This window comes from Podarcis bocagei (assembly GCF_964188305.1).
Source record: "Podarcis bocagei genome assembly, chromosome: 16".
NCBI lineage: Eukaryota > Metazoa > Chordata > Lepidosauria > Squamata > Lacertidae > Podarcis > Podarcis bocagei.
The window spans coordinates 42,255,852-42,283,084 of record NC_138142.1 but is presented as its reverse complement, the minus strand read 5'-3'; the positions used below and the strand labels follow the sequence as shown (position 1 = coordinate 42,283,084).

The window sequence follows — 27,233 nt, the reverse complement described above, 5'->3', positions numbered from 1 at the left end:
CCCTTTTACAAGTCCACCACATAGGAAAGAACGTTCCGTCACCCTAGGCAGCAATGCTTATAAATAGCAGCTACTGGAAATCACAGGAGGGGAGAAGATTCTCGCACCCGGATCCTGCTTCCAGGTTTCCCATGAAGGAATCTGATTGGCCACTGTGGGAACAGGATGCTGGACTAGATCAGCCACTGGCCTGATCCAGCACACTCTTCGTAAGTTCTTATATTTGGACCTAGGAGCACAACTGCATACCTGCCAAGCGTCCTGGGGGAAAACGGAACATCCCATTTTTTAGCATGAGATCACGGTGCCCGTTTTTTTGTGCTGTGCTATTGTGCCATGCTTGTAAACACAAACACAACAAATTTTGGGCACCGCGCAAGATCGCATCCTGAAAAAGCTCTTTTCTGGGGTGTGATCATGGCATGGGTCACGTGAGTTGCGTCTCAGAAGTTGGGCATCCAGGTTTTTTACCTAAAGGGGCTGGATGGTATGCAACTGTTGCGGGCACTCTGAAACCACCCATTTCACAGAAGGAAATACCCGAGGATTGGGCTCTCAAAAAACAAGCAACAGCCCCCAAAGCAAATACAGTCATACCTCGGGTTACAGACACTTCAGGTTGCACGTTTTCAGGTTACGGACGCACTGAAACCCGGCAGTACCGGAACAGGTAGCTTCCGGGTTTCGGCGCTCGCACATGCGCAGAAGCACTAAATCGTTCTTTGAGCATGCGCAGAAGCACCAAATTGCAACCCGCACGTGCACAAAAAAAAATTTGCGTTGTGGGCGCTGCAGGTTGCGAACGTGCCTCCCGCACGGATCACATTCGCAACCACTGTATACACTAAATAAAGAGAGGGGAACGTAGCACACACACAAACAGGGGGAAAGGTCCACACACAAAAATCTTCTTAAAAATAAGAAATCCAGGACAGGAGGCTTTGGCAGGCACTCAAAGAGGTGTCCGAGGGCCCTGTGAGGAGACAGACTTAACGATTTCAAGCATTTCACCCCAATAAGGCCAATTCAAAGCATAAATTTAAAGTGAAATGATATAACTTCAAACAATCAAAGATTGTTTCCCCAAAGAATCCTGGGAGCTGTAGTCTGTTAAGGGTGCTGAGAATTGATAGGAAACCCCACCCCATTCCCCTCACAGAACTACAATTCCCATAAATGTTTAACAGTCAATCTCTCTTCCCAATCTCTGGGAATTGTAGGCCCTATGGGGTCTCCTAAGAGCACTCAGCACCCTGAAGAAACCACAGCTCCCATAATTCTTTGCGGGAAGCCCTGGCTGTTTAAAGTGGGATAGCGCAGCTTCAGTTGTATGGTGATGTGCTTGTGGCCTGAATTGGGGGGGGGGGGTTTGGAGCCTAGATTTAAGACATCTCAAGTCATTGCAGCCCATCCCATAATACTCAGCAAGGTCATGATTCAACACACACCTAGACCCACAGCCCCATTGTAGTGAGTGGGGCTATCCACCCCCCGAGGAGGAGAACCCCCCCCCTTGGACATTTACCAGGTTTGCCCAGCCCTGAGTCACTTTCCATGACGCAGACAGAAATTCAACAGGTAGGTGTCCAAACGGTAAGGCACCAGTTTAGCTTCCCCGAGCAAAAGCACAGAGTATAAAAGACAAAAAGTCCTTTCCCAAGTTTATTGAACAAGCCACTCAAAAAGTTGCACGTTTCTTAGAGGGTTACAAACAAAAAATAAAAACATTGTAAAATTTAACTAGCTAAAACCATACTCACACAGCAACAATAGAGTAATCATGAGGCCTTTCACTGGTCAAACACCCCCAGGCGAAGGAACAGGGCAAGATGTTCTGTTGCCCTTTGCATCTGAATTCCCAAATCCTTTATCCTTGAAAAGCCAGGTGGAGGACAGGTTAAAAAGGTAAAGGGACCCCTGACCATTAGGTCCAGTCGTGGCCGACTCTGGGGTTGCGGCGCTCATCTCGCTTTATTAGCTGAGGGAGCCGGCGTACAGCTTCCGGATCATGTGGCCAGCAGGACTAAGCCGCTTCTGGCGAACCAGAGCAGCGCACGGAAATGCCGTTTACCTTCCCATCGGAGCGGTACCTATTTATCTACTTGCACTTTGTCGTGCTTTGGAACTGCTAGGTTGGCAGGAGCTGGACTGAGCAATGGGAGCTCACCCCGTCACGGGGATTCGAACCGCTGAGCTTCTGATCGGCAAGTCCTAGGCACTGAGGTTTAACCCACAGCACCACCCGCCTCCCTCTTAGAAGGTTACAAACAAAAAATAAAAACATTGCAAAATATAACTAGCTAAAACCATACTTAATTGGTTAATTACCAATTTACCAATGGCTGTATGACTATATCTCCTGATTGTCAGGAGACCAGCACAGCTGAACTTTGTCTAGACTCAGAGACCTTAAGATCAAAAGGCTCCTCCTTTGTTCCCAGGCACCAGGCTCCTAAATTGTAAATTACTTGATAGCCTCCTGTGCTATCCACACTCAGCCCCCCCCCCCCCCCCCGCTGTGCCAGGGTCTGAAAACCAGATAACATCTCATCCCACCTAGAGCCAAGAGGTAACTGACTCACACTTCTATAGTTTTACATTTAAAGAGACCAAACACCCATTCCCCAGAAGGACACAATTTTATCTCTCCCACAAAGCCTCACTCCTGCGTGAACCAGCTTTTGGCATACCAAGATTTCCCAACTTTGCTACACCCGTCCATTGAGGAAGACCCTCCCCACAAATACAAAAACAAAATGAAGGAGAAAAACCCAACCATGTTTGAGTGGAGGCGTTTGCAACATGGGAAGGACAGCCAAGAACAACATGCAAGCCTTGTGTTGACGCTCTGCCAGTGGAATTTTAAGAGCACAGGGGAGGGGAAAGGATGGGGGGGGGCAGAGGGAGATGGCCAGGGTTATCTATCGTGATGGAAAAAGAAACATCAGTGCAGCAGGGTGGGCCGACAGCTCAGTGGGTGGGGTCCTTGCTGTGCGCCCAGATGATCCTGGGTGGAGCCACCCTTTCCCTTTTCACATACTTTGTCACATATTCTCTTTCTCTCTCTTTTTTAAATATATATTTTTTATCAAATTTTCTGTTTTACAGTTTAAAACACTCATTTGAACATCCTTAAACTACCATTCTTATCTTTCCATGGTTCGTTTTGCAGGTCATAAATCCCTGCCGCTTTTACAAAAACTAAACCAGACATAAAGAAGGCTGATCGCCGAAGAATGGATGCTTTTGAATTCTGATGCTGGAGGAGACTCTTGAGAGTCCCATGGACTGCAAGAAGATCCAACCTCTCCATTCGGAAGGAAATCAGCCCTGAGTGCTCACTGGAAGGACAGATCCTGAAGCTGAGGCTCCAAGGCTTTGGCCACCTCATGAGAAGAGAAGACTCCCTGGAAATGACCCTGATGTTGGGAAAGATGGAGGGCACAAGGAGAAGGGGACGACAGAGGACGAGATGGTGGGACACTGTTCTCGAAGCGACCAGGATGAGTTTGACCAAACTGTGGGAGACAGTGGAAAACAGGAGTGCCTGGCGTGTTCTGGTCCAGGGGGTCACAAAGAGTCGGACACGACTAAACAACAAAGCAGGCATAGGCATAGCCCTCCAGATGTTTTGGCCTACAACTCCTATGATCCCTAGCTAGCAGGACCAGCGGTCAGGGATGATGGGAATTGTAGTCCAAAACATCTGGAGGGCCAAAGTTTTCCTATGCCTGAAAGAAACCATTCAGTATTCCATTGTTGCATCCGTCAAAACTTATTTACACTGTTGGATGTATCTCGATGCTGCCAGCGTCTTCAGCTGTACACAGTTATTTCCCATATATTCAATCAACATTTTCCAATCTTCTCTAAACGTATGTTCTTCTTGTTCTCTTATTCTATATGTTAAGTCTGCAAGCAGCACATATTTTGTCAGCTTCAGTTTCTTTGGTTGGGAATCTCGCTCGATTTCCATTTTGGGGCTAACAAAACATGGACCGCAGTAGTGGCAACATAAATAACCCTTCTCTGTCATCCTTCTCTCTCTCTCTCTCTCATTCCTTCTATCTCTCTCTCTCTCTCTCTCTGCCATTCCAACATCTCTTTCACACTCGTTCTCCTCTTCCTCTCTTCCTCTCTCTAGTCAGATCCATGCTGAACAGTTAAAACACATGGCTTCCCTCAAAGTATCCCGGGAACTATAGTTCCACCCCTCACAGAACTACAATTCCCAGAACCCTTCACAAACTTCAGTCCCTGGGATTCTTGTGTGTGTGCGTGAGGGAGCCATCATCATTATTTTTCATTTCATTTCTGTACCGCTTTCTATTCCAAGCCAAAAATCTCAAAAAGGTTTACAGCCCTACATTAAAACATCAAACAACGCAATCCAAAAGGAAGTCAAGTATAAAGTTCAAAGCAGCGTAGTTAACGGGAAACTAAAATATTATGTTAAAAAGTTTCAAAATAAAACATTGCAACAGAGATCATGTTGAACACAGAAAAGTTAGCAACAAAGTAATCTTAAACATTTCAAAATCAAAAGGAAATCAAATACAGTGGCACCTCAGAAGTCGAACTGAATCCGTTCCGGAAGTCCGTTCGACTTCCAAAATTTTAGGAAACCAAGGCGTGGCTTTTGATTGGCAGCAGCCAATCGGAAGGCGCGGACGATGTTCAGGTTCCAAAGAACATTCGCAAACTGGAACACTCCAAAATGTTTGACTTACAAGGCGTTCGGGATCTAAGGTACAACTGTAAGAAATGCACATTTAAAACAGCATAGTCTACAGCCAAATGTCTACTGCAAGGATGACTACCTAAGTCATATTTAAACTACTGTATGTGTTTTAAGGGACGTGGGTGGTGCTATAGGTTAAACCACAGAGCCCAGGGCTTGCCGATCAGAAGGTCGGCGGTTCGAATCCCCGCGACGGGGTGAGCTCCCGTTGCTCGGTTCCGGCTCCTGCCAACCTAGCAGTTCGAAAGCACGTCAAAGTGCAAGTAGATCAGTAGGTACCGCTCCGGCGGGAAGGTAAACGGCGTTTCCGTGCGCTGCTCTGGTTCACCAGAAGCGGCTTAGTCCTGCTGGCCACATGACCCGGAAGCTGTACACCGGCTCCCTCGGCCAGTAAAGTGAGATTAGTGCCACAACCCCAGAGTCGGCCACGACTGGACCTAATGGTCAGCGGTCCCTTTACCTTTACGTGTTTTAAAGGCATTGTGTCAATCTCTCCAAGCTGCTAAAAGGATCGCAGCCAGTTCAGTTTGGAGGGGACCCAGTTGCTTGAGATCAGATGGGGAAAGAGTGCTGTTTCCATTGTTCAGCCCAGACACTGAGATCCAGCTCCGAGGGAATTCTGGCAGTTCCCTCCCTGCGAGAAGTGAGGTTACAGGGAACCAGGCAGAGGGCCTTCTCGGTAGTGGCACCTGCCCTGTGGAACGCCCTCCCTTCAGATGTCAAGAAAATAAACAGCTATCCTATCTTTAAAAGACATCTGAAGGCAGCCCTGTTCAGGGAAGTTTTTAATATTTAATGCTGTATTGTTTTTATCACTTGATTAGAAGCCGCCCAGAGTGGCTGGGGAAACTCGGCCAGATGGGCCTGGTATAAATAATAAATTAATAATAATAATTTAAGAATAGTTGTGCTCAGGTCCTGCTTGCCGGAAGTCAAAGAAAGTGGCCCTGTGTGTCTCCTACAAATAGTATTCTCAACTGGCACACAACAGCTTCTTTGCCCCTGAGTACGCAACCCTTTCCCTGAAAATAAAGTTTAAGATTCCAGTCCTCATGGTGCTGTGTAAAGGGATGGCTTAAACAGCAATGTTAAGAAGCTGGCTGAGAACAAGCCAGACCATTTGTCGCATCCAGCACTCATGGATTTACTGATCATTTATTTTACAGGAGACATTTATGCACCACCGAATAATTGGCATTTCTAAGTGGCGTCCATAAAAAGCAACCCAGGCAGCAAAAGGAAACAATAAAAATTTATCGTAAAACCATACCCTACCTTAAAATCCCTGCTGGAACAAAAAAGGCTTAGTCATGCTCTGAAGCTCAGCAAGGAGGGTGGCTGTCAGGTGGGTGGGAGTTCCAGAGGCTTTGCGGCCTATTATACTGAATGTGTGGCTTCTAGTGGGTCAGCAGCAGTAGGTCCCCCAGAGATCTCAGTGAAATATGAGGGATCAGGCCATTTTGGGTTATTGTTGATGTTTTTCTTATATTTCGATTACTTACCTGCACTTCACCATAAGGTCCGAGTGTGGGAACTATTTTAAAACGCCACATTAAAATCAGTTTACGCCAAACTACAATCAGGAGAATGGGATGAGTCCTTGAATATAGAACTTGGGTGTCAAAGATCAGGGTAAGGTAAAGGTAAAGGGACCCCTGACCATTAGGTCCAGTCGTGGCCGACTCTGGCGTTGCGGCGCTCATCTCACTTTACTGGCTGAGGGAGCCGGCGTACAGCTTCTGGGTCATGTGGCCAGCATGACTAAGCCGCTTCTGGCAAACCAGAGCAGCGCATGGAAACGCCGTTTACCTTCCCGCCAGAGTGGTACCTATTTATCTACTTGCACTTTGACGTGCTTTCGAACTGCTAGGTGGGCAGGAGCAGGAACTGAGCAACGGGAGCTCACCCCGTCGTCGCGGGGATTCGAACCGCCAACCTTCTGATCAGCAAGTCCTAGGCTCTGTGGTTTAACCCACAGCGCCACACACGTTCCTAAAGTTCAGGGTAAAGAAGTACAATTCCTCCATTTGGAGGGCAGCCAGAGGACCGAAGATCACTAGCAGATCCAAATTGGATCAGGCCAAAGGCCCACACCACCCTATTAATTATCACAGTGGCCAAATGCCCCAAGGAATCTAAAACTCTAGATAGACTGCCCCTAGATCTGGAGGTTCCACCAGAATATCAGAAGAGCCCTGTAGTTAGCCAGTGGCCCAAAATAGTCCAGCATCCTTCCGCTCTCTCTCTGTTTCTCTCTCTCGCTCTCTCTCTGCACCTGTCGAATGTCTGCCTTGCGTTTATTCTGGAGAGGCAGAAAAGCCCTTTCGGAAAAGGGAGAAAAAGCAAGAAATGTCCAGTGGATCCTGTGAAACGGAGCCCCTTCGCTGGTGGGGCTGAGGCGCGCTGGGCTCCTCCTGGTAACCCCACGTGGCTCCTCTCCAAGAGGCCGGTCCTCTCTGGCTCTCCCCCGGCGGGGCTGGAGCTGCCGGCCTCCGTCTCCGCCCCTCTTGCCCAGCCCAGCCCAGCCCAGCCTGGCGAGGGTTGCGGAGGCGTTGGCCGAGAGGCCTCACTCTGCCTCCTGCCAGCCGTCGCTCCAGGCTCCCTCTCGCGCTCTCTGCAGCTCCTCCGCGGTGAGTCTCTTTGGGGCGTTGCAGCCGCGCGTAACGGGGACTTTTCGGAGAGGCGCAGGAAAAGACGCGCGCGTCCCTGGCTTGCGCGCTCGCTTGCTAAAGGGGGATAGAAATGGGGGGCGGCGGGGGGGCCTGGAATAAACATTCAGAAAAGTGGGGTTCTCCCCATTGAAATGGAGCACCCTCCTCCCCACCCAAAAATTTCTGCGCCCCAGGGAGGGGGGAAAAGTGGACTGAGGTTGCTGTGCAGTTTTATTGGAAACCAAATAAGTTTGGTATTTTTTGCAAGGGAACGTTTGGTTTTTTCTGCAGTGGAAAAGCCTGCAGTTCTGGGGAAAGGGTGTGGTCCGCCCTGGGGAATGAGAGCGGGGTGGTCTTCTCTTGAGAAAGTGGGTTGGGTGTCTTGGGGCAAGGGTTTTTTCCCCTCTTGAATCAATCAGTCTCCGCTCAGAATTCATTTTGGGAGTCCTCGTGTGTTTCCTGCGTTAATCTGTCTTGGAGTATAGAGGCAGGTTCATGGCCGCGAATGGGCACGGGGGTGGGCTTACGTCCCTTGGATTCCACTGGGTCTACTCGTGAACCGGACCAAGTGGATTGAAAACCCGCGTCCTTATTCTTGCATACGGGCTTGCAGTAGAAAAAAATAAATTAAAACCTCTGGGTCTGAAATGCATCGCTAAAATTGGGGAGGGCGTATTTATTTTTATTTTAGGGGGGTTTTAAATTCTGGTGCAAAAAGGGTGATTCGTTTCCCCCTCCCCATTTAGAACTAGGGGAGGTTGGGTCCCCCAGGAAGACTTTATTTAGGGGGAGGGGGTTGCGGAAGGGGGTAACCCCAAGTTTAGTGCTTTGAAGGGGTGGAGGAGCCGACCATCAACACCCCAAAACTAAAACTAGAGGACGTGGGGGTTCCAGAGGCAGAATTTGGGGGGGGGGACATGGGGCTGGGTGTGTCCTGCCATCATTGGATAGGATGTGCTCCCAACTAGGGACTTGTCTGGAGTTCCCCACCCAGCCATGTGGCCGACTAATCCCAGTTGTGGGGAGCGGGAAACTGCAGATCCATGAAATGGGTGCATTTCTGAAATATGTAGGAATAGAGGAAACTGCTCTAGACCAAGCCGGGTGATTGTTCCATCCAGTTCAGTGTTGTCTACACTGACTGGCAGCGACCCTCTGAGGTTTCAGACGGGGCTCGTTCCCCTACCCCTAGGGCTTGAACCTGCCACCTTCTGCATTCAAAGCACCTGCTCTCCCACTGAGTAAGGACACCTTTTGGGGGGGGTGTCCTGGACCCTTAGCCGAGGGTGACTATTCTGCACTGAGAGAAAGAAATAAACGGGTTATAGATCCAAATGCATGCCCTGCTCATAGTAGGCTCGTTAATAGACATGGCTAGTTCAGGGTCATTAATTCCAGTGGGTCTACTCTTGAGTAGGGCCTAACTACTTCTTTAAAAAAGCTCTGGGACTAGACCACACCACTGTTAATCTAGCGTAGCCTGTTCCTTTGGGGACCGAAATCCCTTGCATTTGCTACGGGAGCATGCATAAGAGGGTTCCAAAGGTGCGATGGATCTGTATGAGGTTACCTGCATTCCACACCCAGAGAGGCCCCAGCCCCTCCAGCTGAGGTCAAGGTCCAACTTGCCCCGAGTGAGTCTTGGTTCCTAGGCCAGAGACAGCCAAAGCTATTGATGTTGTCAGACCGACCCCACCTGGCTGCTGTGTTTTTAAACACACACACAACTCCAAAAAAAGGGGGAGGAATCCTGGAAACTGTACTTTACTCCCTCACTGAGCTACAGTTCCCAGCACCCTTGGCAGACTATGGTTCCCAGGATTCTCTGGGGTGCTGGGGAGAGAGAATGTGCTGTGCAGCTCAAAAATTGATAGGAGCATGGCTGCTGTCTTGGAAAGAGTGGCCCCACGAAGTTTGGGAAGCCGTCTCCAACGACAAAAATAATATCTAAGGCGAAGCGTTTCAAGCGAATTCAGAAATAAATTCTGGGAGAACTGGTTGCTCTCTTTGAGAAAATAACCACCTCCCATGAAAGCAAACCCAAGTCGCCTTTGCAGGTTTAGAAGAGATGTTTTAATTTTGCGATAGTTGTGTTTTCTTGCGGAATATTGTGATCTGGAGGTGGGTTTTTCCCTGGAGCAGTTTCTTGGGCTTTTGTTAATGATCGATAAATGAGTGAATAAATTAAAGGGGGGGGGGGAGAATGCATGATATGTAAGTGGCCATGAGCCGTTGTGTCTGATGGGAATTGGCATTGGGTGCCAGTCTGGAGCATGGGTAGGCAACCTAAGGCCCGGGGGGCTGGATCCAGCCCAATCGCCTTCTCAGTCCGGGTCCACAGCCGGTCCAGGTATCAGCGTGTTTTTACATGAGTGGAATGTGTGCTTTTATTTAAAATGCATCTCTGGGTTATTTGTGGGGCTTAGGAATTCGTTCAATTTCCCCCCAAAAAATATAGTCCAGCCCACCACATGGTCTGAGGGACAGTGGACCGGCCCCCTTCTGAAAAAGTTTGCTGACCCCTGGTCTGGAGGGTCGTGCTTTGTATCCATCCATTCGAAACTTGGCCAGCAGTCCTTGATGTAGCTTCAAGTCTATGGGGAGAAAGGCTCTTATTTGCTTTCCCCTGTTTCACACTACAGCTGCCCCCCCCCCAGGGTGTGGCATGCAGCCTGATTATCCAAGGAGCAGCCTTATAACAGGGAGGGTCTGTTACAGGACAGGACAAGGATAGAGGGTTTTCTTCCTTCCTTCCTTCCTTGCTAGGATGGGCTGGGGATTGGATTTGGGGGACCGCTCATCTACAGCCCTTTCCACGGAGCCCTGAATTTCAGTTCTCTGTTCTTCCCATCCGCTCCCCTCGGTTTCAACCCCTTAAAGTAACAACGAACAGTTTTGCGTTTGGGTAAAAGGTTTGTTGTTTCATGTGATAATGCATAGGAAACACAGAGAGGATAATCGTGGCAACAGACTGAAATGTTTAAAAACAACCCCCAAAATGCAAAACAGGCACGTTAAAATAAGTTCGGTTGCCTATGGGTTTGGGAATGATTCTCCAAATCACAAAAGAAAAAAAGCGAGATGTTTTCTTCACCTAAAGAAGGAAGATTTGGGTTATTTCACGGTTCGGATTTGCCGGGCTTGCGACGATGGTGGTCTTGGAAAATCATGTTTCTGCTGTATGGGATGCCACACAGAGCCTGGCAGCAGGATTAGGCCAAAGAGGACCAATCTCATGCAGCAGCCTGTTTTTGCAGCAGCCAAAAGCCCTGAGGAGCCTAGGAATCTAGATAGACTGTCCCTGGAACTGGAGGTTCTACAGAAACATCTGGAGAGCCTGGTGGGAACCGCGAGGGTCATCTAGTCCAACCCTCTGCAATGCAGGGACCTTTTGCCCAACATGGGGCTAAGCGTCAATGTAGAGACAGAACCGTCACTCAATAAAATGTGCCTGAAGGTTGCAGGCCTGTCGAGATCTCAAAGGAAGCCAGCAAACAGTTCGAAGGATTTGTGTGTTGCTGAAAGGCTTTGCCATTGCAGCGTTTTAAAGCCGCTCTTGCAGTTTCTGGAGGGCAAATTGTGGGGCGTAGTTGTCAGAAGGGGACTCTGGTGTTGGGGGTTCAGGGTGAGGAAATGGAAGGACCCGGAGTGAACTGTAACCAGACAGCACAGTCGGAGAAGATGTTCCCCTCGTGCGTTTCTGTGACCTACTTAAGGCAGCGTCAGACCACATGTTTGTTGGCAAGGGGAGACCCTCCCTGGCCGTGTCACAAGAGTTGGATCCGTCTCCTGGTGAAGAGAATTTCTCTTTCCAGATCTGGAGAGAGAGAGAGAGAGAGGGGTGGGTGGGTGGGGTGCCGAAGTTTCTCAAAAGGATATTTGTTTTCCCAGGGTGGCAAAGCTGTTTGCTGGGTCATAATAAGATAAGCAGGGAGCCGTTCTGGATTAGACCAAAGGCCAGCTCCTCCTCCTTCTCCTTCTCCTCCTCCTCCTCCCTCGGTTCCTCCAAGCAGGTCGTGATACAGCCACGCCTGTCACCCCCATCTGAGCCTCCGAGGTAGACTATCCCTGTCCCTGGAGGTTCAGTTCCTCGCAGTCACAGGCCATGCCCACAAACCGTACATTTAATGATTTTCTGCCGCTTTTAATGGCCAGGAATCCCAGGAACTGTAGTTTGACCCACATGCTTTGCAGTGCCCTCCGCAAACTACAGTTCTCTGGGTTATGGGGGGGCATGTGACTGTAGTTTGGGAGCTGTGGTTTGTTAAGGGCGCTGAGACCTCTTGGGAAACCGTCTCAGAGCTCTAGTTCCCTGTGGAAAGGGATTCGCTGTTAAATCGCTCTGGTCTTAATTCAGGATCATGAGGACTAGAAACCTGCTTTAGTTTTTTTCATATAGCCAAGTGGCAGAGTATATGCTTTGCATGGAGAAGGTCACAGGTTCAGTCCCCAGTGGCTTCTCCAGGTCGTGCTGGGAAGGTGCGTGGCCAGAAACCCTGGGGAGCCTCTGCCAGTCAGTGTAGATGTTATGGAGGTAGGTGGACCAATGGAACTGATGCAACGGTGCTGCAACAGTTAGATGAAGCATCCTCCTTGCTCCCACCCACTTGGCCCTCGGAGGGCTGGCAGACTACGGATCTGGCCCTCGGGGCAGAAAGGATTCCCCAGCCCTCCTCTCCTCGCATTCCTCCGGTGATGCCAGCACTCTGCTCTCTTTAAATCCATCCTGAATAAATTAACTGGTTGCCCCAGTGGAAAAGAAGAATCGAGCCAGTTCAGAATGCCTTCTGGCTGTGAACATGACATGCGAGGAAAGAACGCTTCCTCTTTATTTATTCCATTTATTTTCTGCGTTTGCATCCCAACGTTTTTCTTCCTCCAAAGGGCTCAAAGTAGGGTTCCATGCTTCTCCATCTTCTCATTCGATCCCCACAACAGCCTTGTGAGGTAGGGCTATAGGCTCAGAGGGATAAGTGACTGGCCCACAGGGTCACGCCCAGGGAGTGTCATGTGGCCAAGTCGGGTTTCGAACCCGGGCCAGTAATAAACAAACCACAGCTCCCAGAATTCTCTGGGGGAAGGCGTGCGCCTCCAACGTGATTCGGATGTGCTTTAGATCCGAATCTAAAGCCTGACCCGGTTCTCACAGCAACCTCTCTGATTTTGCAGCAACTGGTGTTGCAAAGCACACTGCCTCCGACAGGGGACAGCGCCATTTCTGCTAGCAGCCGTTGAACAGCCTCCACGAATTTGTCTCGCCCCCTTTTAGGATGTTTGGCACCTGTCCCAGATTCTGAATTGATTCTGTGTATGGGTTGTTGTTTTCAAAAGCGTCTCTATGCTTATAATTGCCTCATCATTTTTTAAAAAACAAAAAAAACAATTACATGGAATTGTTTTTTAACCAATGCGCCTGCTTTCTTGTAAAATGCTTTGAGCTGCCTCCTGGGGGAGAGATACGTAAATGGAATTAAGAGTGCCAATCTCAGCCCACTGTGGCAAGCTGTCAGAAAAGGGCGGGGGTGTCCCAACAAAGTCCTGCTCCGAGGAGATCCGTTGCAATGAAAATGGACCAAAATCCGCCACGTTGTTTCATCGTTCGGCCCGGACACTGAGGTCCAGCTCTGAGGGCCTTCTGGAGGTTCCCTCCCTGCAAGATGTGAGGTTACAGGGAACCAGGCAGAGGGCCTTCTCGGTGGTGGCACCCGCCCTGTGGAACAACCTCTCACCAGATGTCAAGGAAATAAGCAACTATCTGACTTTTAGATGACACCTGGAGGCAGCCCCGTTCAGGGAAGTTTTTAATGTTTGAAGTATTTATTGTGTTTTTAATATTCTATTGGGAGCCACCCAGAGTGGCTGAGGAAACCCAGCCAGATGGGTGGGGTAGAAATAATAAATTATTATTATTATTATTATTATTATTATTATTATTATTATTATTATTATTATTAATTATTATCATGTAAGTGATCTAGTTAGCTGCTCTTTGCCCCCCTTGGGAGGAAGGGGTGGGCAGATCAATCAGTCAAGCATCCAGAGCACTCAAAAGTCAGTAGCAAATTAGATAGATAGATAGATAGATAGATAGATAGATAGATAGATAGATAATTGATAGATAGATGATAGGTAGGTAGGTTGATTGGTAGATGATATTTAGATAGATAGATAGATAGATAGATAGATAGATAGATAGATAGATGATTGGTAGGTAGGTAGGTAGATGATTGGTAGGTAGGTAGATAGGTAGGTAGGTAGGTAGGTAGATAGATAGATAGATAGATAGATAGATAGATAGATAGATGGATGATAGGTAGGTAGGTAGGTTGATTGGTAGATGATATTTAGATAGATAGATAGATAGATAGATGATTGGTAGGTAGGTAGGTAGATAGATAGATAGATGATAGGTAGGTAGGTAGGTAGGTAGGTAGATAGATAGATAGATAGATAGATAGATAGATGATTGGTAGGTAGGTAGATAGATGATTGGTAGGTAGGTAGGTAGATAGATAGATAGATGATAGGTAGGTAGGTAGGTAGGTAGGTAGGTAGGTAGGTAGGTAGATGATAGATAGATAGATAGATAGATAATTGATAGATAGATTATTGGTGGATAGAGACATAGATACTGTAGATGATTGGTAGGTAGATGATTGATTGATTGATTGATAGATGATAGGTAGGTAGGTAGTTAGATAGATAGATAGTAAAAGGCCACATGATAGAAGTTTATAAAATGGTTCATGGCTTGCAGGCAGATCCATGTTTTTCTCCCTCATAACACTGGACATCCAGCGAAGCCAAGTGTTGGGAGATTTGGGACCGACGCACGGAAGGACTTCTTCACGCAGCACACAGTTGAACTGTGGAACTCCCTGCCACAGGAGCCAGGGATGTCCACCCACTTGGGTGGCTTAGAAAGAGGATTACACAGCCATTCCTGGAGGAAGGGAGGGCTATCGATGGCTGCTAGTCCTGGTGGCTCGGCTCTGCCCTACGTGGCTGGAGGCAGCGATGCTTCTGAGCATCACTTGAGGGAGACGTGTTCTTGGTGCTTTGGAGTTTTCCAAAAAGACGCCTCTGGTTGGCCATTGTGAGAACAGGATCCTGGCCTCATTGGTTGGCCATTGGCCTGATTCTGGAAGCTGTTCCAATGTTCTTATATCTGCACCAATACCTTTCCATTTAAAGCTGCTAAGCTCTGTTGCTTGTCGAAGCAGTTTTCCAGTGAGCTAGAAAACTAAATCCTCTTGCTTGTCGAAATAGTTGTTTTGATATTGGTGGATCCGGTGTGCTAGAAGACTCTGGTAAGCCCGTGGTTTGTGCAAGTGTGTGCATGTCTGTGCATGTGCAAATACACAAACACACACACAGAGAGAGAGAGAGCTCGCCATGGAATAAGGGCATCTGTGGCCGACTGTCGAGATCTGAGCAGAATTCTGGGTGGAGTCTGTAAGAAAGGGATTGCTCTTTGAACAAAGGACAGCCCTTAAAATAAACAGGGTTTGGCACTGTGTGGGCGCATGAGCGCATGCCTTCGGAAGCATAGGACCCCATTGCTAGACTTACTCATCATGAATGGAATTCCATCTGTGAGTTACTTGGGGAGAATGTGAGCCTGCTCACACTCTTAGCCAAAGAGATTAACCCTTGACTCGGAGCACCATCATTCTCTTCGCCCTGGATCAAGAGGGAAGGCAGTATCGTGCAATGGCTACAGCAGAGTCGGGGGGAAGCCTCAGGCCCCAGAACCAGATGCAGTCCTCTGGGCCTCTCTGCCCACAACCACACCATGCAATTTAAGAACCTGTCTACTCCTTTAACGGTCATGGCTTCCCCCCAAAGTGGCTTTTCCCACCACAGAGCTAAGATTCCCAGGATCCTTTGCAGGAAGCCATGTGCTTTGAATGGATGCTGTGGGAGTGGCCTCTCGCTAAGCCACGCCTCTTCCAGGCCACGCCTCTTTCCTGGTCCACACGCTTAGGGCCAGGCGGTATCCGGTTTTCAAGATCAAGATGCTGTCTATCGCCAGATAAACATCGCGATATACCGATATATCACAGTGTCTGAAATAAGGATGGCGCTGTGTAGAAGAGGCAACATCTGGCTTCAAGGTTTTTCTTGCATCGTGACTTTTGCATCTGGCTTCAAGGTTTTTCTTGCATCGTGACTTTTGCATAGCACATGCACACACTCATTGGGGCCGGGCAATGTATCGTGATGTGTGCCCGCGCTATGTAAAAAAAGACATGATGTAGGAAAAACCGTGAAGCCAGACATCGCTTCTCTTATTATTCCCACTGCCCTTCTGCTCTGTACAGTGGTACCTCGGGTTACATACGCTTCAGGTTACATACGCTTCAGGTTACACACTCCGCTAACCCAGAAATAGTGCTTCAGGTTAAGAACTTTGCTTCAGGATGAGAACAGAAATCGTGCTCCGGCGGCGCAGCAGCAGCAGGAGAGGAGGCCCCATTAGCTAAAGTGGTGCTTCAGGTTAAGAACAGTTTCAGGTTAAGAACAGTTTCAGGTTAAGAACAGACCTCCGTAACGAATTAAGTACTTAACCTGAGGTACCACTGTACTATAAAACAACAGTTGCAGCAATAAAAGGTAAGTAAAATAAAAAGAGTGCTAGTTTTAGACCCCTAAGTTAGGGTTGCGATATGTCCGGAATTACCCAGACATAGCTGAGATTTGCTTGCTGGAAACTATGGGCGGAAATCACTGAAATGTCCGGGAAAATCTGGACTTACGGCAACCCACGTCGGAAGAGTAGATTTTGGCGAATTTCATTAAAAATAGCTCAAAAACGTAAGCTCAGCAACTTTGGCCACCCCACGCCCTCCAAAAAAAAAGGTCAACAGCTTTTGTGTTCTTATTTTCACTTTTTGAAACATGGCAACCCTACCTAATTAGTAGTAACAGTTGCCAGGACATGACCCTGTTCTCCTCTACAAAGTTACATCTTCATTTCAGACATCGTGATACATTGGTCTATCTTTCTTTCTATATTCTTTCTTTCTTCTGTCTTGAATCTTGCAACATTCAGCTTCATTGTATGTCCAGGGGTGTTAAGACATATGTATTTGTGGGTGTCTTTAAAGAGAGACGGAAAGAGAAACAGTTTGTATTCTTCCCGGTACAGTATATGTTCTCTGCATTGCACAGACGCTTCTGAGAAGCCGTTAAAAGGGTTTGTGGGTTTCGGCACCGGCTGACGTCTGCTTATAAATCTTTTACACTCTCTCTGTGCGATGGCCGAGGCTCCCGGCTGTAGATTGGCCTCCAATTTCCACACTCGGGGCAGCTGGAGCCTGGAAAACCTCTCAGCACTGACCCCAAGGGACTATTTCAGAGCGGCAGAATATCAGGACTGAGATTTTGGCGTTTGTGAGATGGATTCCGGGCCGAGAAAAGGCCAGCGAAGGACAGCCTTGCAGCCAGGTTTGCAGTCAATCTAGTTCTATATTGTGAACACTGACTGGCAACAGCTCTCCAGGGTTTTGGGTAGGGCGTTTTTCCCAACCCTGCCTGGAGATGCCTGGGACATTTTGTATGCAAAGCAGCTGCTCACCAGACTACGGTCCACAAAAAGATGCTGCAACCTGCAAAACAGGGCATCCTAAATTCTCTCCCTCTTTTCTGTGAGAGCTGGACCATCAAGAAGGCTGATCGCTGAAGAATGGGTGCTTTTGAATTCTGGTGCTGGAGGAGACTCTTGAGAGTCCCATGGACTGCAAGAAGATCCAACCTCTCCATTCTGAAGGAAATCAGCCCTGAGTGCTCACTGGAAGGACAGATCCTGGAGCTGAGGCTCCAAGACTTTGGCCACCTCATGAGAAGAGTAGACTCCCTGGAAAAGACCCTGATGTTGGGAAAGATGGAGGGCACAAGGAGAAGGGGACGACAGAGGACGAGATGGTGGGACAGTGTTCTCGAAGAGACCAGCGTGAGGGTGGCAGTGGAAGACAGGAGGGCCTGGCGTGCTCTGGTCCATGGGGTCACGAAGAGGTGGACACAACTAAACAACAACAAAACAACAGTTATTCTGTGTCATCTTCCTCTAGGGGGAATCCGTGTCCTCTGTCTCTTTTGCCCAGTGTTGGAGATACTTTCTCCCAGAGTCGTCTTCCACGAGGCCGTCTGTTGGCAAATGCCAGCCAAGTCCAGGCCTCGCCCATCCGCCTGGGTCTCCGATAGAGCTGTCCCGCTCCGGAGACAGCAGCAACAGAGCCGGGGAGCTTGCCAGGATCTCTTAAGCCCTGTTTAGTCATTGCGTTAACAGCCAAGGGATGAGGAGTCCTTCCCCTCCCCTCTGCCCCCCTCCTAAGACAACTTCTCCTCTGCAGCCTCCAGCCAACACACACCCAAGGGGAACACCCAGAAGGGAGCGGGCAATGACAGGAAACCTCTGTGATTAAGCAAAATCGCTTCCCCTTTGAAAGAGTCTTCTGCAGCTGCTGCTTGGTGTGTGCAGCCTTCTGTGTTCCTCTTCAACCAGCCCCATGAGGACCAGAACCTTGCATTCTTTTTTAGAGGGAAGGCAGTAGTTCTGGGGCAGAGCCTTTGCCAAGGTGCTGGTCTTGACCTTTAAAGCCCTTTGTGGCTTAGGGCCCTCGTATTTACGGGACCACCTCTCCTGGTCTGCCCCGGAGAGGACCTTAAGGTCCATGAATAACCATAGTTCAGAGGTCCCAGGCCCTAAGGAAGTCAGACTATCCTCCACCAGGGCCTTCTCAGTGGTGGCCCCGACCTGGTGGAATGCTCTGTCCAATGAGACCAGGGCCCTGCAGGATTTAACCTCCTTCCGTCGGGCCTGTAAGACAGAGCTTTTCCACCTGGCCTTTAATTTGAATTCAGTCTTTTATTCCCCTTCTCTTCCCTCCCCTCCCCTTTTATGAAGATCACCCGCTCTGAGACCCCACAGCTAATTCTCCCCTGGCCTCCTCGCTGGCCCAAGTAGGATCAATTCAGCCAGCTAGCCCTAGGGATTATCCAATGCTTGTTTCCCTGAAATTGATTTTTGAATATTTTATTGTTATTCGTGTTTTTATACTGTATTTTTTGCTGCTTTTATAATTAAGTGTTTTAAAGTGTTTTAAATTTGTTGTTAGCCGCCCTGAGCCTGGTTTTTGAACCAGGAAGGGCGGGGTATAAATTAAATAGTTATTATTATTATTATTATTATTATTATTATTATTATTATTATTATTGCATGCCAAAGGTCTCAGGTTTGATCCCCAGCATCTGCATGAAGAGTTGTTAATTGTCCCCTGTCTCAGAGCCCTTTCATTTGGAACCATGAGGACTGGAATATTTCTTATTTGGGTGGGGAAAGCCGTATCTAAGCCTTAAAGCTCATGCTTTGCATGCAGAGGGTACCAAATTCAATCTCTGGCATCTCCAAGTAGGGCTGGGAATCTCCCCTGCCCTTGGAGAGCCACTGCCAGTCAGTGTCAACTTTACTTAGCAAGAAGGATCCCAACACTCTAGCACAGTATTCGAGTTGGCCTTTCATTGAGAACCCTTGAGGTCTAGCACCTTGGTTTGGTTTCCCAGCTGAGCGCAAGAGCGTCGGCTTGGCATGCAACAAATTCAATCCCTGGCCTCTCCAAGTAAGAACATCAGGGGAGAGCTGCAGGATCAGGCCAAGGGACCGTCCAGCATCCTGTTCTCACAGCAGCCGACCAGATCCCTGTGAGAAACCAGTAAGCAGGATTCAAACACAAGACCGCTCCCCCCTCTCCTGCGGTTTGCAGCAGCGACTAGAAGTGCAACTGCGATGAAACCATGACAATAGAAACAGTATACAGTGGTACCTCGGGTTAAGTACTTAATTCGTTCCGGAGGTCCGTTCTTAACCTAAAACTGTTCTTAACCTGAAGCAACACTTTAGCTAATGGGGCCTCCTGCTGCCGCCATGCAATTTCTGTTCTCATCCTGAAGCAAAGTTCTTAACCCGAGGTACTATTTCTGGGTTAGTGGAGTCTGTAACCTGAAATGTCTGTAACCTGAAGAGTATGTAACCCGAGGTACCACTGTAATGAGAACGACTGGAAGTTTTATGCAGAATTTTTTTTATTTGATGGATATGTTTTTGTATAAATTGTTGGTTCTTTTTTTCTTACTTTTATGTTTTGATGTTTTCTTCTTCTGTCTTTAACTCTTCTATACTTATCTTCGTTGTACGTTTGTATTTTAAATCAATAAAGATTTACCATGGGTGGGAGGAGGAATTGCAATTGTAAGGGAACCGATGCCCCATTGGCGGTGTGGGATTCCTTCCAGAAGGCTCCAGGCGCCAGGCAAGAAGCCGCAGGTTATGAGCAGGCAAATGGGCCAGGAGCCAAGGGGAGACGGCTTAGGCCTTAAGACAACCTGGGGGCCACGCCCTTCGGGTATTTGGACTCCTGCCTCTCTCGTCCCACCTTGCTCTTTGCACTGAGATTTATCGCCGGCAAAGGACTTGGCTCCATTCCTCTCTTGCGATTATTAAACCTCTGGGGCCTTACCTGAGGAAGAGAGGGGAAACTGAGGCAGTTTGAGCAACCTCAAGGGTTGTGGGATCTCGGGGGAGAGACTCAACAATTGCGCCATGAGTCTTTCTACGCCGCGTCCGGTTTCCAGGTGAAGCAGATGGAGCGGATGGTGTCTTTGCCTTCAGACAGGATGCCAAGACTTTGGAGAGCTTGGCGTTGGTAAAAGTTGAAGTGGCCCCCGTATGGTCGCCCAGAACAGCCCACCCAGCTCGAAGCAGACAGCTAGGGCATCCTCAACATGGTTCTTTGTTGACCTGCCAAGAGAGAGGGAAGATGCCACCACATGAAGGTGGGGAGTTGAGAGTTCGTAAGGGTTGGAGGGGGTCATGTAGGGTCTGCTAGACCAACCCGACTCATTTGAAGCAGGCAGCCTGGAAACAGAGCTTCCAGAACACAGGGCTGTCCAGCTTCTCCTTGTAATAATAATAATAATAATAATAATAAATAATAATAATAATAATTTTATTATTTCTGACCCATCCATCTGGCAGGGTTTCCCCAGCCACTCTGGGCGGCTACTAACAGAACACTAAAAACAGAATAAAACTTCAAACATTAAAAACTTCAGATGTCTTCTAAACGTCAGGTAGTTGTTTATCCCCTTGACATCTGGTGGGAGGGAGTTCCACAGGGCGGGCGCCACCACCAAGAAGGCCCTCTGCCTGGTTCCCTGTAACTTCGCTTCTCGCAGCGAGGGAACCGCCCCGGCATGACCAAGATGTAATTCACGGCTGAAAATGCCAGCAGATTAATGTATTAATTGTTGAATTAATTCATTATCCTAATTGCACACCTGGTTACAGCAGCCAGGTTGGAACTGGTCCAGAATCGGCCGTACCTTTTCCACTTCACCTTAAAGGGACAGTGGAGTCAGGTCTGGCAATTTAGCGGCGGTAGAAAAAGTCACGGCTGGTAACAGACAACTTAGAGGAGTTAGTTCTCAGGGGTTTTGCCTCTGTTTGTTGGGTTTGTTTAGTGACAACCGCCCTTCTCCACCCGCTGCCAAATCTCTTGCCACCCACGATGAGCATGTGTTATATACCCAGACAGTTTTTCTCCTTAGCTTAGAAATCTGTAAATGATCTTTGCTGGCTCTCCGTCTTGTGTATTTTCTTCAAGATTGTTTGGTGTTTCTGTGCATCCGCAATTGGCGCCGGGAATTGAGTTCGTAGTCATCTCTTAGTGGGTCTGGTCTCTTAGAATCATGGACTCATAGAGTTGGAAGGGAACCCTGAAGATCCTCTAGCCCAACCCCCCAATGGCAGGAATCTTCAGCTGCCCCATAGGGAGATGGAACCTGCAACCTTGGCATTACCAGCGCCGTTCTCTCACCAACTGAGCTATCTCTCTGACTCTGGCGCATGCCATTTTTGCTTGGCTGTCAAATCTCAATATAAATGTCAAAAGAAATTGCCCGTGAACTGGGAAGGGTGGCGTTTTGTATAAAAACTGTAGTGATGTCTGTTGGAGATGCAACAACGGGGCAGGAACCTTTCTACATATGTGGTGGGAGTGCAAAGAGATAGTGGGATTCTGGGAAAATATCTATAACAAACTGAAAAAGATGTTTAGATTTTCATTTGGGGGGGAAATCCAGAATCCTTTCTCTTAGGTGTCATGTCAGAGGAAATAAAAAGAACCGTCAGCAAGAAGAACAGCGGCAAGGTTATTGATTGCTAAAACATTGGAAAAGCAGCAGCGTCCCAACTAAAACAGACTGGTTATATAAAATGATGGAATACTTCCATATTGCCGAACTAGCAGGGAGGATAAGAGGAGATATGGTACAAAAAGTGAATAAGGAGTGGGCTATCTTTAAGGAATACATCAAAAGTTATGTGGGAAAAGTAGAATTTCTGACAGATACTGAGTGAATCCAGAAAATGATTAGAGTGAAAGGAGAGTAAAGTCAAGACAGAAGTAGAGATTAAAGAAATAATGAAATGCGTTTAAGCTCGTTGGAAAAATAAAGTAGCGTAACAAGAACAGCTGGAAGTCAAGTCACTTGGTGGGTGTCCGTGTGGGGTAGGTGTGTAGGTTTGCTGATATGTACAGTAAAGGGACGTGGGTAGTGCTCTGGGTTAAACCACATAGCCTAGGACTTGCCAATCAGAAAGTCGGCGGTTTGAATCCCCGTGACGGGGTGAGCTCCCATTGCTTGGTCCCTGCTCCTGCCAACCTAGCAGTTCGAAAACACGTCAAAGTGCAAGTAGATAAATAGGTACTACTCTGGCAGGAAGGTGAACGGCGTTTCCGTGCGCAGCTCTGGTTCGCCAGAAGCGGCTTAGTCCTGCTGGCCACATGACCCGGAAGCTGTACGCCGGCTCCCTCAGCCAGTAAAGCGAGATGAGCGCCGCAACCCCAGAGTCGGTCACGACTGGACCTAATGGTCAGGGGTCCCTTTACCTTTACAGTATAGGTAGGTATTATATAGAGTAATGTAGGTATGTTTTATGTTATGAAAGTAAGGCAGTGTGTTGTGTACGTGTATTGTGTAAATGTATATGTATGTGTTTTATATGTTAATAAAATTTAAAAGGGGGGGGGAAGGGTGGTGTTTGGCCGGCTGGCATGCTTGTACAAAGGGCAGCAGTCCCAGTTTCCTGGAAGTGCAAATCTCCCAGTGGGAGCCTGAAGCGCCACTTCTTGTTTGGAGAGGACTGTGCCATAGGCTTAAGGGAAGTCTTTGCTGGTGAAGGGTTAAGAGGCTGAGTCAAGAGGCTGATCTGGGGTCAGAGTGTGCTTCTTCCTTGTGTTTCTTCCTCGTAGTGCCAGCCAGGAGGAAGAAGGCGGTTGGACGGGTGGGAGAGACTCTTTGGCCGGGACGCCGGCCAACGCCTCCTGCCCCAGGCACAGCCCTCCCCAGATAGGAACCAGATGGTCTGTCCCTAGTCCAGATGTTCTTGGCAGCCTGCAGGGTCCAGGGATCAAAGACAAAGCATTTAGTGGAAGGAATGTGAAGGGAGCAGGAAAGAGAAGGAACTCCACTGAGTCGCAGAGAACCAGCCAGTCAGGATTAGTGCTTGGTCTCCTCTCTGTCCTTGGGGAGGAATTTCCCAAGAGGTCAGGACCTGCTATCACCATCCCAGTTGTGCAGTGTTTGTTGGCGGGGTGCACTTTGCACATGCTCTGACGACCTCCTGAGCATTGCGACACACACATCCCAGAGGCTTGGCGTTTTTTGTGGAATTTTTTGCTAAGTGGAAGGCAGGGTAAAATAAGACACTGGGGGAAACAGGCCAGTTTTGCACCCGCAGAAAATAGTGCCTGTACATTTTGCCGCCTAACTCAGTTTCTGCACATGCTAGAAACACATTCCTTCCTTCATGAACGCACAGAATATGGGGGTTATTGTTCATCTGGGGGGGATGACTGCAGAGGTAACTGAAACCAATCGCCCTTCCAAGAACAGCTGCACCGGTTGAATTTTGTCCTGTCTTCCAGTGTATGGCCAGCAAAAGGAAGCCAGACTCCATGGCCCTGTTCCTCACACCCATACTTGTTCTTTCGCTGTGCTTTGCTTTCTGACCATGAGGACTAGGAACATACGCTATTTAAATTTTTAAAAACTCAACAGAACCACCAAGGCCATTTTAAGAGCAGCACAGCTGTGCTGGTACTCCACGGGAACCAGGAGTGCCAACTTGGCCCCACAACTGTGGGTGCCCGGAGTCATAGGTGCCATGCAGTGTGGCTGGCCCTGGCACCAAAATTTGTGGTTGCCCAGCCCCTTCATGGGGAATTTCGTGGGCCCCAGGGAATTGGCTCCTATGAAGGGTACACAGGATGCACCTTACAGAGAATCTTCACTCACTTTTTAAAAAATCAAACTTTCTAGGCCTTGGTGCCGCCAAGATATTTGTGTCTCGGCTAAGTCTGCTCTGAAGCCCAAGAGGTGATGGAACGGTGGCTGAGGAATGAGCTCAGTTGTCCTGTGTTGGCTCCTCATCCCATTGCCCGTGACCGAGGAAAACCAGTACAGTGGACGCTCGGGTTGTGAACGTGATCCGTGCAGGATGCACGTTTGCAACGCACGTCTGCGCACGTGCGGGTTGTGATTTGGCGCTTCTGCGCATGCACCGACTGCCGAAACCCAGAAGTAACCTGTTCCGGTACTTCTGGGTTTTGGCAGTCCGCAACCCAAAAAAACACAACCTGAAGCGTCTGTAACCCGAGGTATGAATGTACAAATTATGCAAAATAGTTAAAAATAATACACTGCAAAACATTCCACCAAATGAAAGAAATCATGCCTGTTTTGCTCAATGCATGTGCTTCGCATAGTTCTGGAAGTTTGGATCAGAGGTGGCGAACCCACAGGCTTGGGAGACTAATGTGGCCCTCCAAGCATCTCTGTTTGGCCCTCAAGAAACACTCTCCCGGCTCCACTCTGTGTGTGGTTTTGCAAGACTGGAGCGCATCTGCGAATTTTGATCATACCTTTTCATACATTGGATGGAGGACACAGAAGGGGGTGTTTGTGCTCCGCGCATTTTCTCCGCTGGTCCCACCCACCTGGCATGTGGCCCCTGAAACATTGCCCAGGAGGGAGTGTGGCCCTTGGGTTCATGGCAGTATGAGATCGCTTGGCCTTAGAATTTCCTTCCTTCCTTTCCTTTCCTTTTCCCTGCTTTTTTTTTGTTTTAAGCATCAATGCAGCAACAGAGAATTGGTCCAGTCTAGTAGTCTTCACTTCCTACGCTTCTTCCATCAACCACCAGGGGAATTTAAGAGAGCAAAACTCAACATCTCCTTCTCTCTCGCCTGTTTCCCTGCAGGCTTCCTCGTGCCCCAGAAACCAGCGCCAAGATGCCATCCCAGCTAGAACACGCCATGGAGAATATCATGTTCACTTTCCACAAATTTGCGGGTGACAAGAACTATCTGACGAAGGATGATCTTCGGCAGTTGATGGAGAAGGAAGTCCCTGGGTATATGGAAGTGAGTAAGGCTGAAACGGGATTGTTATTGGATTATTATTATTATTATTATTACTTTTCAGACTGCAGATGATGACGTTGATGTCATTGTTTGCAGAGGAGGGTGTAGGAAGGCAGGGGTACCCAACCATAGGTGGAACCAGAGCCAATCACAGGCAGAGGCAGAGACAATTAAAGAGACAGAGACAAGTAAAGGACTCCTGACCGCTCATCTAGCTTTACAGGCCGAGGGAGCCGACATTTATCCACAGACAGTTTTTCCGGGTCATGTGGCCAGCATGACTAAGCCGCTTCTGGCGAAACCAGAGCACCGCACGGAAACGCCGTTTACCTTCCCACCGGAGTGATACCTATTTATCTACTTGCTCCGGTGTGCTTTCGAACTGCTAAGTTGGCAGGAGCAGGGACCAAGCAACGGGAGCTCACCCTGTCACGGGGATTCGAACTGCCAACCTTCTGATCGGCAAGCCCTAGGCTCTGTGGTTTAGACCACAGGGCCCAATTCATTCCGGATGTTGTTCTGATCATCCCTGACCGACGGTGGCTGATGACAGCAGAAGTCCAGTATGTCTGAAAGGCACTGGCTTTAAATTGTGCTATTTGGGACATGAAAAGGGAGTGGGTGGCGCTGTGGTCTAAGACACTGAGCCTCTTGGGCTTGCCAATTGGAAGGTTGGCGGTTCGAATCCACGTGACGGGGTGAGCTCCCGTTGCTTGGTCCCAGCTCCTGCCAACCTAGGAGTTCGAAAGCACACCAGTGCAAGTAGATAAATAGGTACCACTCCGGCAGAGGGAAGGTAAGCAGAGTTTCTGTGCACTCTGGTTTCCGTCACAGCGCCAGAAGCGGTTTAGTCCTGCTGCCCACATGACCCAGAAAGCTGTCTACAAACGCCGTCTCCCTCAGCCTGAAAGCGAGATGAGCGACGCAACCTCAGAGTCGCCTTTGCCTGGACTCAACTGTCCAGGGGTCCAGGAAGAAAGCTTGTTTCCATCTTCCACAGGACAGCCCTTTAGGTAACAGTAATGATAATGGCAGGGACGCGGGTGGCGCTGTGGGTTAAACCACAGAGCCTAGGACTTGTCGATGAGAAATTCGGCAGTTCGAATCCCCGTGACAGGGTGAGCTCCCGTTGCTCGGTCCCTGCTCCTGCCCACCTAGCAGTTCGAAAGCACGTCAAAGTGCAAGTAGATCAATAGGTACCGCTCCGGCGGGAAGGTAAACGGCGTTTCCGTGCGCTGCTCTGGTTCGCCAGAAGCGGCTTAGTCCTGCTGGCCACATGACCTGGAAGCTGTACGCCGACTCCCTCGGCCAATAAAGCGAGATGAGCGCCGCAACCCCAGAGTCGGCCACGACTGGACCTAATGGTCAGGGGTCCCTTTACCTTTACCTAATGATAATGGCCTGTTGTTGTTTCCCTGCCTGCCCCCTCTTTTTCTCTCAGAACCAGAAAGATCCGATGGCCATCGACCGGATCATGAAAAACCTAGAAGAGTGTCGGGATGGCAAAGTCAACTTTGAGGGCTACCTTTCTCTCATTGCCGGGCTGACCAATGGATGCAACGAGTATTACGTGAAGAAGATGAAGCCAACGGGAGTCAAGAAGTATTGACGGGATAGCGTGCGTGATCTCGCACCCGGAGCACTGGCGGCGCGCTTTGGCGCAGCCGGGCTCACGGTGCCGATAACCCCAGAAAAGCTTACCTGCCTAACCTTTCCAGGGCCGACTGTTCCTGCTTAAAAATAAAAGGTCATATCGTGCCTCCGATCTTAATAATAACACAACTGCGGCTGTGTACCTTTGAAGCACCATCGATACACGCAGAGCATCTTTCCCTCAAAGGATTCTGGGTGATGGAGTTTCTTTGACGGGGGAATGTGATTTGGATGCGCTTTAAAGTTTACAGCCTTACGTGCGGAGTAATCCAGTCCTTAACAAAGACCTCCCTGTCCACCCCTTCTGTGAAATCCCAAAGCTTCGTTGCCAGGGATGTGTCAGCCCTTTTCATTCCTCCCTCAGCCATGCCCTCTCCTTGGCCGTGAAATAAAACATTTTTCTAAAACCCAGAAGGCCTGTTTTTGTCTTTCGAGAAAAGATAAATACCCTAAGAGCAACGTGTTCTTTCAAGCTCATCCCATCTTGGTGAGGCAAGGGTGGAGCTGGAGGGATTTAGCTTTTGAAAGGGAGGAGAACTGGTTCCGTCAACCCCAGGTCGCAGCTGACGGATGTCAGGACTCGAATCCGGGTGCGCAGTCCAGGTGTTTGTTTCTTGCTTGTTCCTTTAGAATTCTTCTGGTTGAAGGGTCCCTTGGAAAATATGCGCTTTCCCCCACATTGATGAATGTCAGGCATCTGTT

General features: G+C 48.7%; 2 protein-coding genes across 2 annotated transcripts in view; both read left to right on the top strand.

Annotated features, from left to right (window-relative positions):
• Positions 1-1,570: 1,570 nt before the first annotated feature.
• Positions 1,571-27,233, top strand: part of RORC (RAR related orphan receptor C) — a 204,518-nt gene continuing 178,855 nt past the window's right edge. The window contains exon 1 of the mRNA XM_081173640.1: positions 1,571-1,578. The gene's annotated coding sequence lies outside the window, so the exon portion shown is untranslated. The remainder of the gene's footprint in view (positions 1,579-27,233) is intronic.
• Positions 7,212-26,945, top strand: S100A10 (S100 calcium binding protein A10). The gene is made up of 3 exons (XM_081173943.1): positions 7,212-7,371; positions 24,716-24,878; positions 26,320-26,945. Exons 2-3 carry the CDS (start codon positions 24,747-24,749, stop codon positions 26,485-26,487), a joined length of 300 nt encoding a protein of 99 aa, XP_081030069.1. The 5' UTR covers positions 7,212-7,371; positions 24,716-24,746; the 3' UTR covers positions 26,488-26,945.